The 11,952-nt window shown below is 42.5% G+C and overlaps 1 protein-coding gene across 1 annotated transcript; it reads right to left on the bottom strand.

Annotated features, from left to right (window-relative positions):
• Nucleotides 1–383: 383 nt before the first annotated feature.
• Nucleotides 384–3,584, bottom strand: LOC137368745 (T-cell acute lymphocytic leukemia protein 2-like). The gene is made up of 2 exons (XM_068028934.1): nucleotides 3,404–3,584; nucleotides 384–885 (listed from the first exon to the last, which is right to left on the bottom strand). Exon 2 carries the CDS (start codon nucleotides 852–854, stop codon nucleotides 411–413), a length of 444 nt encoding a protein of 147 aa, XP_067885035.1. The 5' UTR covers nucleotides 855–885; nucleotides 3,404–3,584; the 3' UTR covers nucleotides 384–410.
• Nucleotides 3,585–11,952: the final 8,368 nt, after the last annotated feature.

Genomic DNA, 11,952 nt, shown 5'->3' on the forward strand with positions numbered 1-11,952 from the left:
CTTTTACCTGAATAAATGCGGGTAAATTTCCGCCCATCATACAAACCGCCCGATTTTAGTTCCCTTTTATTTCAAAAACGTTGTTCCCTCCCAACGGTTAGCCTCCGTTTATGAAGAGCAGCAGGTTGAAAATCCACCCCACGAAGTTTATGTTTCATAGAAGCTCAAGGATACACTACCCTTATTGTAGCCCTCGAATGTCTAACCCACACCTTTGGTTAGTACATGAATGTCACATCAGAATTAAGATTTTCAACTTGATGTCGGTATTTATTTTTCTTTTCCATTTAACCTTTTTTAAACAGAAATAAAAGTTTTAGTGACCAGTATTTCACCTCGGTCAATATATGGGAATAAAGATATCTAAACACACACATATATGGACACACTAATGCTTAGGGGCGCACAAACTACAAAACGTGTAATTTTTTTAACAAAGCAAATTGATACAAAATGGCAGTGGTCGGTGCGATTGTGTTATCGGTTGAGTAGGAATGTTCCTTAAGTGAACTGTCGGGACTCACGGATTCCTCATTATAGTTGCTACAGCCTGATGCAGGTGATGGAACGTTACTCTCATCTACCGGTGTCCTCTGTCCCGGGGACTGCCGGTGGATAGTCTCTGGAAAAGATCCAGCTTTGCTGAAGTCTGCGCTCTCTTGATGTCTTCCTTGATCTTTAAGCAGCTGGACCAGAAAATCGATGTATTTCATTGCCAGGCGCAGAATTTCGTTTTTGCTCAGCTTCTTATCTGGCGGGTGAGTTGGGACGAGTTTCCGCAACTCGGCAAAGGCACTATTTACGTTTTGCTGCCTCCATCTCTCCCTGGTGTTGGTAAAAACCTTTTTGGTCATCTTTTTCGGTAGCTCAGCAAGAAAAGTTCAGCTGTAATATTTCACACAGAAATTTATTCTTATAAGCAAGATAAGAATAATAAGCCATATAAATACTGTGGCTACAAGAGCAGGTCAGAGGCTGGGAATTCTGCGCGAGTAACTCATCACCTGACTTCCCAAAGCATTTCCACCATCTACAGGGCACAAGTCTGGAGTGTGATGGAATACTCTCCACTTGCCTGGATGGGTGCAGGTCCAACAACATTCAAGAAACTCGACATCACCCAGGACAAAGCAGCCCACTTAATCAGCACCCCATCCACTCCCTCAATATTCATTCACTCCACCACTGGCGTAGAATGGCAGCAGTGTGTACCGTCTACAAGATGCACTGCAGCAACTTCCAAGACTCCTTCGACTGCACCTTTCAAACCCATGACCTCTACCACCTAAAAGGACAATGGCAGCAGATGCATGCGAACACCACCACCTGCAAGTTCCCCATCCCCCACCCCCCAAAGTCACACACCATCCTTACTTGGAAGTATACTGTCGTTTCTTCACTGTCGCTGGGTCAAAATCCTGGAAATCCCTCCCTAACAGCACTGTGGGTGTACCTACACCAGATGGACTGCAGCGATTCAAGAAGGCAGCTCACATCACATTCTCAAGGGCAATTAGGGATGGGCAAAAAATTGTTGGTTTTGCCAGAGACACCCACATCCCATGAATGAATAAAAAATCTTGTAGCAGTATGTTCTGCCAGATTTTTATTTCACACTCCTAGCGATTTGTCGAAGCATTTCAAAATGTAATGCAAAAGGCCAGAAATAAAGGTAATCATTGGGAACTAAATGTAAACCAGATTTTATTATTGATTAGTAGCACACAGCATTTGTTAAAATCTATTATTTGGTTGGGTAATGGAGATTAATTCCAATTTAGACCTGTTTTCTAATAGATTTTAACAGTAGTAGGGGATTATGTTCAGGAGCCATTTTTGATATTCAAATTGGCACTGTTTCTTATTCCTGCTTGACCACGATTCCATTTTAAACAACTGTTTAGTTTCAAATCAGGTAATTTGGCTCATTAGATGAGGGGGACATTTTAAGTCAAATGTTTGCTGGCGGTTATAGTGTCTGAATATGTGGGTTTTATTCTAATTCCAATCTTTGACTAGTTCAGCACAACACAGATCAACCACTATAATCATATTCATTACATGATGCCCCATATTCCCCCCTCCCCCTCAGTAAATCATTTCTGCCACATGGTGCTGATGCCAGAATGTACAATGGTGGAATTTTGAAGGTGAATGTTGAGTAATCTCTACATTCCATACATTTGGTCAGACCCTATCTGGAGTAGTGCACTCAGCTCTGAGCACAGCACCTCAGGAAGGCTATATTGACCTTGGTGGAAGCACTTCTTCACATAAAAGGTAGTAGAAATCTGGAACTCTCTCTCCCCCTAAAAGCGGTTGAGGCTGGGGGTCAATAGAAAAATTCAAAACTGAGAATGATAGATTTTTGTTGGGTAAGAGTACTATGGGTTATGGAACCAGGACAGGTAAATGGAGCTATGATACAGATCAGCCAGGATCTGATTGAACAGGTCGAGTGACTGAATAGCCTCCCCTATTCCTATGTTCCTTCATTTATTAGTCACAAGACAGACTTTGCAAAAGTATTGATGCGATACAGAATACCCGAAAAATCAGCTTGATATATTTATTAGTGAAAGCAGCCGTTGCAGGATATGAAGCTATATTTTGAGAATGCTAATTTCTCAGCCATTGGTTACATCAAGCAGGGAGCACAGAAGGATAACAAATAATGGATGGTGTGGGCTACATTACTGTTAGTCCAAAGTTGGCTTGGGGGTAGCTACTATTCAGCTTCAAGCAACATCATGAAGAGACCCTAAATACACTTGTCGTTCTCTCTCACAGTCTCTATTATCTTGTCTGACGGAGACCAGGCATTCTTTACCCCTACCTACCCTGATTCTACTTTTTTAAACTGTCTGGTTTAAAATCAGGGTGATTTAAGCATGTAGATGAGCCTTTACTAGTGAAAGTAGATACATAGTATTGTAGTGTAATCTCACGTTCAAGGTCCAAAATTAAAGAAAAGGCAACACATCACACAAGAACAAGCAGTTTAAAGAAACACAGCTTCAGGGGAACGCAGGGTTCTTAAACACCTTAAATATATTATCATTAAATACACTGTGATTGAAAATACCATTGCCTTGACCACAGAATTCGCAGAATTTAACCAACAATTAATGAAATAACAAATAAGTTGCTGAAACTATTATTACCATCTAAATCTGGTCGATGGAAAATAAACAATAGAGGCACGTTTTAATTGGGGAAAAAATCCTCTGTGATAGGTAACACCAACAAGATGTAGATTCAGGAAACAGTTGATAGCAGAAATGTGTGATGCAGGTGTTACAGTTACATTGCTCAAACACATTTCTACCTATGATGCGCCTACCTATAATAGGTAGCCTCATTCTATTCCTGGTGCCAAACAAATTTCAGAATCATTCCTTACCTCTTTCAGTCAGTGCCGGCTGTCGGTGGTGCACCAGGAATACTTGTAACAGATGACAGGAGCTGAGCTGCGACCTGCAGCGTGTTGTGTGCAGCACAAACAGTGATACCCAGATTCTGTGCAGCCCCGTGCTATTTTTCTTTTGGGGGGAGGGGGCGGAGGGGGCTCTTGTCATTTATAGTGTAGCTGTCCCTTTGTTTGACATGTGTCACTACTATGTGCTACAAGTGAATTTATTTCTGTTTCCTTGGAGACTACCGACACAATGCTTCAGCCACCTTCCATTTCTTTGGCATCTTGTTCCTTCCATTAAAAAAACACCTTCCATTTTCGGCACATTTATAAAGGTGTCGTTTAGTCTGAAGAGGTAAATGATGCTTCCGACAATGATCAAAAAGGCGAGACAATGCATTTTGTTATGTTGAAAATATCCACAATTGTTTTGTTTAAATCCGTGACATTTTTTACAGGGAAAACCAGTCAGGACACATGTATTTCAGTCAACTTTAAGCCTTGAACAATATTTCGTGGCGCTGGAATTTAAAACCTCAACTACTTTTCGAAACAATTGAACGAATGTTGTGAGAGGCTCCTTGCTTCCTGTTCAACACTTCCTGGTTCTGCGGCTGTTGTACAATTGGCAATGAAAGCAGAAATATAGCAACAGTTACAAAAAAAATTGGAAATTACATGTTGGGTATGAGACACATTGCACGGAAATAAAGTGGGTTTCCATACTGTTGTTAACATATCCTTCAGTGACTGTAAACAGAAGAAATAGGCTGCTGCTGCGAGAGCCAAGTTAATACATTATGCAACTGATTTTTTCAGTATATATAGTAAATCAGCATTCTCATCATTTGCTGTGAGCTTTCATTGTTTTTAATTTATGGAGTTATTAATTTTTTCCCTCAAGTGCTTTGTTTCAAAGTGACAGACTGCTATGGCGTTTTACTTTGTGGAGTAGGAATTTACATAATCCGATTACAGGGATTATCATGTGGTTGCAAAACTGCCCCAGCGGGTTTGAGTTTAAAAAAATCCTTACTATTCATTGCACTCTCTGCCCTCCAAAGGACTGCACCTGCAATTCTGGCCGACACTCTTTCAGGACACTCTAGTAGGATCTAAAATTTACAAAAACTGCTTCATGTATGCATCGCCTTTAATTGATCCATCTGGATTAGTCTTGAGGAGACTGAAAATGAACGTTTGGATGCTTAGTATTATCTACAGGGTCATCGGATTCTTAAAAAGGGCCAACTTGCATCGTGCCTCAGTACTTCCCGTTCTGATGATTTGTTTTGTCCAGTATTAAGGCAGTGGGCGCTCAGTTTATTTTTGCCGGTCCAGAGGAAAGTGAATTCAGTCAGACAGCAGTTCAGTTCTCATAATAAATCTACTTTAAAGCCCCCAAGCACCCGCTCCTGAAACTCCAATTAGTATCCTCGGCAAGTCGCGAAGGACAAATGAGCTTAGACAAATGTTTACTTTAGCTGAAGATTGCCTCTCCGTTTAGTAATAGTCATTGGAAACTAAACGAAACGCCTCTGTCACTGCAGTGCGACGGGGTGGGTGTGGGGAGTGGACGTTTTAAGCAAACGGTATGTGCAAGGCTGCTCTGAAAGTCTTTGAAATGAAACAGAGTGATGAAGGTGAGCGAGTGGGGCTTTAACGGGTTGGCAGTTTGCAGCTATTGTGAGGCTGGTCCTTTGATTTTTCTATTCAGTGTGGAGAGGGGATCAATCCAGTAAGCTGCCTATTGCAGATAAGAATTTTACAGGCTCTGGAAGGACGTGATAAGAAAAGCTGTAATTATTAATCAGACATTAATTGTTACGCAGTCAGTAAAAAGATGCAGTGGATGGTTTATCTGCTCGACTGCAAGACTTCCACCGTTTTGCATTCTATAACAGATGCTATATTGATTTAGTGCTATTAGACCGGTCCCAAGATTAGCTGAATTTGACATTACTTGGGGGGAGAATCTCGCTGCTATCGTATTAAGGAAAGACTTCTCGAAAGGGAGAATCCAAGGAGAACAGAAAACGGATGGAAGTTACAATTTTTTTCTTCCGTTTTATGCTTATCAGATATTGACACCTTCAGCTCAGGACTTCAGTGTTATTTCTGTGCTAAAATAGTTTTGATGCAATTCCAGACGTTCTTCAAAGGAGGGTCACTGGGTTAAAGAATTGGTGTTTCTTTATCTTTAACAAGCAGATCAATGAGCGCGTCAGTGAAATGGAACTGGTCGCATCAATCAATCATCAATTGGCTTCCATTGGTCAGCACCGAAAGACTTGAGAGATCTGTCGGGGGAAATGGATCCCAAAGAAACAACAAATGCTGCTTCCTAACAAAAGTGAAATACTGAAGATGCTGGAAATCAAAGCGCAAACTACTCAGCAGGTCAGACAGCCTCTGTGGAGAGAGATAAAGAGAGTTAAGGGTTCAAGTCGATGATCTTTCATCAGGAGATGCTGGCAATGTTTTATATTGAGAAGACAGGCAATATAGGAAACAGCCACAAATGGTGTCAAACTACCTCGTTTTGTGTTGTACAAGGTAGATTCAGTGAAGCAAAAGAAATACTTGCATTTATATATCGCCTTTCACAACCTTCGGTTGGCCCCAAAGTACTTTACAGCCAGTGAAGTGTAGTGACTGTAGTACTAGTGCAAGAATCAGTATTAACCCCTTCCACATTCAAAAATCCTTTTAAAATTCGCAAAGTTTCAGTCACAGCATCCAGGAATAAATTCAATGAGATTACTGGGCAAACCCTAACTCCTTTCTCCAACAATATTCAATATTCAGTTCCGAGAGGTGAAGCCATTGTTTTCATGTTCTGTTGAAGTATTTCTACTGTGAAATTGGTGAATTATAAACATGCAAAAAAGTTACAGCACCATTGTTAGAAAGTTGTGTATCATTGAAACACTTCAAAATCTCTTTGAGCTTCAGGTAAGTGAAAAATTGCTAGAAAAATGACAAAGGGGAGACGATAATCTGATAAGTTCCAAGATAAAGTGCAAACAATTTTTAATAACGCCTCCTTCTATGTATCCTAACAACACCTACTTGTATTTAAAAAACACCTTCATGTAGTGCACCTGTAATGCAGTAAAACATCCCAAGGCATTTCACTGACGTGTCATCAAACAAAATTTGACACTGAGCCACATAAGGAGATATTAGGACAGGTGATCAAAACAAAAACGTTTGGACAAAGTGGTAGGTATTAAGAAGTGTCTTAAAAGAGGATAGAGAGATGGAGGGGTTTAGGGAGGGAATTCCAGAGCTTAGGGCTTGGGCAACAGAAGGCACGGCTGCCAATGGTGGAGTGATGAAAATCAGGGATGCACAAAAGGCCAAAGGTGGAGTGTTACGAGCTGACAGCACAACAGTCTTGCTTGTACTGTGTCTTTATTGAACTGCCTTCTGATGACTGCCTGCAGTGAGTGCCTCATGTTAGAGGTCACATGATCATGGCAAGCCAGGAGGCACCTTAGTACAGTATTGCATTTCTATCTGAAACATCCCCCTTTCCATACAAAAAAATGCATGCATTTTCATTTACACAGTGAGTTGCCCAAGTGACACACCACGCACACAACTGTTCTCATGCATTAGCAGTTTGTTATTCTCGTCAGTCTCTGCACATGCATTGCACACATAGTCTTTAAATTGTGTCAGTCACGTAATGGTGCGTATGCATCTTGTCATTGGCTGTTCATCTGGGTGATTTTCCTTCTCCGGGGAGTGACGTTCCCATGTCGCTTGTTGCTACGGTAGCTGTTGTTCCATTTATGCTGTTGGGATGCTGTAGACCTCTGGGACTGATGATTAATCTGTGGTGGTCTGTCTAGATGATGAGTTCACATCTTCCTGATTGTCTGCCTGCAGTGGAGGAACAGCTTCTCCAGTTGTGCATGTGTGCCTGCGTTGTGACAGTATATCTGGTCGTTCACTTCTACCGTGTACAATCGAGGTGCCAACTGCTCTACGCAGGTCCCAAGTTGCCACTTGAGCTGGCTCTTGTTGAGAGCATTGAAGGTTTGTACCCAGACTGGCTCTGCAATGCTCAATTCTAGTAATAGTTTGACAGTTTTGTCAAAATGAAATTTGGCTTTTTACCATTTCACCTTGATTTTGTCACTCACGCTTGTTACTACTTGTCGCTGCAGTATCTTTTTTACTATTGGAAGAGTAGTTTGGGTGAGGCATGACAGTAGTCTTTGTACTGGACTACTTTCCATGCCTGCAGTAGGTGTGCTTCTCCACTCGAGGATTGCCTTGTATACATCTGTGCTGGATTTGCTCAATTTCTTTATGATTCCTTTGGCAATTTTCACTGCTGCTTCAACCTTTCCATTTGACTGGGGATAGTGTGGAAATGATGTATAGTGTCGAATTTCCCAATCCTTTAAGAAGTGGCTGAATTCTTCACTCATGAACTGAGGGCCATTGTCAGTCATCACAATGTCTGGAATGCCGTAACAACAGAAGTGTGCTTTCCTGCATTCTACAATCTCACCGGTAGTCATTGAGATCAGCTGGTCTACCTCCCAGTAGTCAGAATAGTAGTCTATGGTGACAAGATAATTACTTACCGCAAGAGTAAAGAGGTCTACTCCCAGCTTCATCCATGATCTGTCTGGGAAGTCATGTGTCATTTGCAGCTCTTTAGCTTGCTTAGCTTGGTACTTGTTACATGCACTGCACTGACTGATGTGGTCCTTGATTTCATTGCTCATGTTTGACCAGTAGAGCACATCTCTAACCTTCGTCAGACCCGACTCAATTCCTTGGTGGCTTGCATGGATATGCTTTAGCATCTCTCCTCTCAACTCCTTAGGAATAATGACTCTATTTCCTTTGTACAATATGCCATCTTGGGCTGTCAATTCATCTCTGTATGCCCAATACACTCTTGTGACCACAGGAGTGTCCTTGATGGTTTCAGGCCACCCTTTCATCACTACTTCTGACAACACTTGGAGAGTTGCATCTTGTTGGGTAGTTTGCTTGATTTGAGCAGGCGCTTGTCTGCTAGATTCAATCATAGAATCATAGAAAGTTTAAGGCACAGAAGGAAGCCACTTGGCCCATCGTATCTGTGCCAGCCGAAAAATGATCCACCCATTCTAATCCCACCTTCCAGCATTTGGTCCCTAGCCTTGCAGATTACATCACTTGAGGTACATATCCAAATTCCTTTTGAATGAGTTGATGGTTTCTGCCTCAACTACCCTTTCAGGCAGTGAGTTCCAGACCCCCACTACTCTCTGGCTGAAAAATGTTTCCTCATTTCCCCTCTAATGTTTCTACCAATCACTTTAAATTCCCTAATCACTGACCTCTCTGCTAAATTGAATAGATCCTTCACTCCACTCTATTCAGGCCCCTCAAAATTTTGTACATTTCAATTAGATCTCCTCTCAGCCTTCTCTGTTCCAAGGAGAACAACCCCAGCCTATCCAATCTTTCCTCTTGGCTGCATTTTTCCAGATTGGCAACATCCTTGTAAATCTCCTCTGTACCCTCTCTAGTGCAATTACATCCTTTCTGTAATGAGGTGATCAGAACGGCACACAGCATTCAAGTTGTGGCCTAACCAATGACTTTTACAGTTCCAGCATAACCTCCCTGCTCTTATATTCTACACCTCGGCTAATAAAGGAAAGGATTCCATATGCTTTCTTAACCACCTTATTGACCTGTCCTCCTGCCTTCAGGGATCTGTGGATATTCAACTTCAAGGTCCCTCACTTCCTCTACACTTATCAGTATTTTCCCATTAATTGTGTATTCCTTTGCTTTGTTTGACCTCCCCAAATGCATCACCTCACCCTTCTCCAGGTTGAATTCCGTTTGCCACTTTTCTGCCCATCTGACCAGACCATCAATATCTTCCTGCAGCCTACAGCTATCCTCCTCGCTATCTACGACACGGTCAACCTTTGTGTCGTCTGCAAACGTCTTGATCATGCTCCCTATATTTATGTCCAAATCTTTAATATGCCACAAAAATCAGGGGTCCCAGTGCTGAGCACTGTGGAACGTCACTGGAAGCAGCCCTCCAGGTGCAAAAACACTCGTCAACAATTACCCTCTGTTTCCTGCCACTGAGCCAATTTTGTATCCACCTTGTTGCATTTCCATGGATTTTTTTTTAACCAGTCTGCCTTGCGGGACCTTGTCACAAGCCTTGCTAAAATCCATGTAGACCACATCAAATGCACTACCCTCATATATCTTCCTGGTTACTTCTTCAATTTGGTCAAACAAAATCTTCCCTTAACAAATCCATGCTGATTATCCTTGATTAACCTGTACCTTTCTAAGTGACAGTTTATCCTGTCTCTCAGAATAAATTCCAATAATTTGCCCACTACTGAGGTTAGACTTATTCGCCTGTAATTATTCGGTCTATCCCTGGCTCCCTTATTAAACAGAGGTACAACGTTAGCAGTTCTCCAATCCTTCGGCACCACACCTGTATCCAGTGAGGACTGGAAAATGACGGTCAGACCTTCCGCTATTTCCTCTCTTGCTTCAATGTCTCTGCTGGGTTGATGACTTTCAGAGCATGTCCAGCTCCAGCTTCAAATTGGATCTGGAAGATTTCACACTCTGTTGTCGCATCCTCTACTTTCTTCATAGGGAGTGTTTCTCTCGACAGCATGTCAGCGATGTACATCTGTTTCCCTTGCTTGTATGTCACGTCCAGATGATATTTCTGTAACCGGAATAGCATTCTTTGCAGACGCTTTGGAGTAGATAGTAGCAGCTTGAGGAAAATGCTTTAAAGTGACCTGACTGTCACTTTGTCTCTTCCAAGTAGGTATTGATGAAAATGGTCACAAGCAGAGACAATGGTCAGGCACTCTTTCTCGATCTGAGCGTAGCGCCATTCCGTTTGTATTAATGCCCTGGATACAAATGCAACTGGTTGTTCTTGCTGCATTAGGGTTGCTCCAAGTCCTGTCTCGCTGGCATCACACTGCAGGGTGACCTCATCATTTACATCATAGTATTTCAGCACTGGCATTGCCATCACTAGTTGCTTGATTTTAGTGAACATTGCTTCTTATTCTGTGCCAATACCACTGCACGTCTTTGGCAGTGAGATGGTGTAATGGTTCACACTCTGACGACAAATTGGGCAAGAATTTTACTAAATAGTTGACAAATCCAACAAATCGTTACACTGCTTTTACATCTGCTGGTCGCCATATCGCTGCTACTGCTCTCACCTTTTCGGGATCTGGGCAAAGACCTTTTGCTGTCAGTACATGACCTATGTAATTGACTTCCGGCATTTTTAATTGCAATTTTTTTCTTGCTGAGCTTCAGGTTCATCTGCGAGCTCTATCTAGCAGTCGCACTAGAGTTTGATCGTAGTCAGCAATGGCTTCTTCCATGGTGTCTCCACATTCATAAACTAGCAGATCATCCACTACAGTTTCCACTCCGGGAAGATCACTATCTCATGCTGACTGTGTTGATACTCCTCAGGAGCTGTGGAAATGCCAAGCGGCATGCACAACCATCTGTATCTCCCGAATGGTGTCCAGAATGTAGTTAGAAAGCTGCTGCTTTCATCCAGCTTCACTTGCCAGTCACTATCCTTCGCATCTAGGGTAGTCAAGACTTTTGTCTTTGCAAGTTGTCGCAAAATTCCTTCAATGTTTGGCATGGGGTAGTGAGATCGCTTCAGAGCTTTATTTAGATCCTTTGGGTCGATGCATACTCTTAGCTTTCCAGGTTGTTTCACTGCTAATGCTGCTCATCCACTCTGTAGGGGTTGTCACTTTCTTGATTACTCCCTTATGTTCCAGCTCTTCGATATTGTCTTTCGGGCTGGCCTTGAGGGCTGCAGGGTGGAAGAGCAACCTGGTTATGGCACCATAGTACAGGAAGCCATTCAAGTGGAAGGAGAAAAAAGGAATGTAGTGGTAGTAGGGGACAAATATAGTTCGGGGGATTGACACTGTTCTCTGCAGCAAAGAGCGAGCCTCCAGACAGCTGTGTTGCCTGTCTGGTGCCATGGTTTGGGACATCTGCTCAGGGCTGGAGAGGAACTTACAGTGGGATGGGGAGGATCCAGTTGTCGTGGTCCATGTAGGTACCAATGACATAGGCAGGACAAGGAAAGCGGTTCTGCATAGTCAGTATGAGGAACTAGGCATCAAATTAAGAAGCAGGACCTCAAAGGTGATAATCTCTGGATTATTACCTGAGCCGCGTGCAAATTGGCAGAGGGCAAATAAGATTAGAGAAATTAATGTGTGGCTCAAATACTGGTGTGTTAGCAGTGGGTTCCAGTTCCGGGGTACTAGCACCAGTACTGGGGAAAGTGATGGCTGTACCATTGGGATGGTTTACATCTGAACTGTACTGGGGCCGGTGTTCTAGCTAGCCACATAACTAGGGAAGCAGAGAGGGTTTAAACTGAATAGTGGGGGCAAGGGACCAAATTTGGGAAGAAATGGTAAATCAAGGAGTAGAGACAAGGCAATAGAGAAAGGTATTAATATGGG

The sequence above is a fragment of the Heterodontus francisci genome, chromosome 4 (genome assembly GCF_036365525.1).
Source record: "Heterodontus francisci isolate sHetFra1 chromosome 4, sHetFra1.hap1, whole genome shotgun sequence".
In the NCBI taxonomy this organism is placed as follows: domain Eukaryota; kingdom Metazoa; phylum Chordata; class Chondrichthyes; order Heterodontiformes; family Heterodontidae; genus Heterodontus; species Heterodontus francisci.

Excerpts from the sequence above, each read along its gene's own strand:
- LOC137368745 (XM_068028934.1), bottom strand. The coding sequence starts at position 854 with ATGACCAAAAAGGTTTTTACCAACACCAGGGAGAGATGGAGGCAGCAA.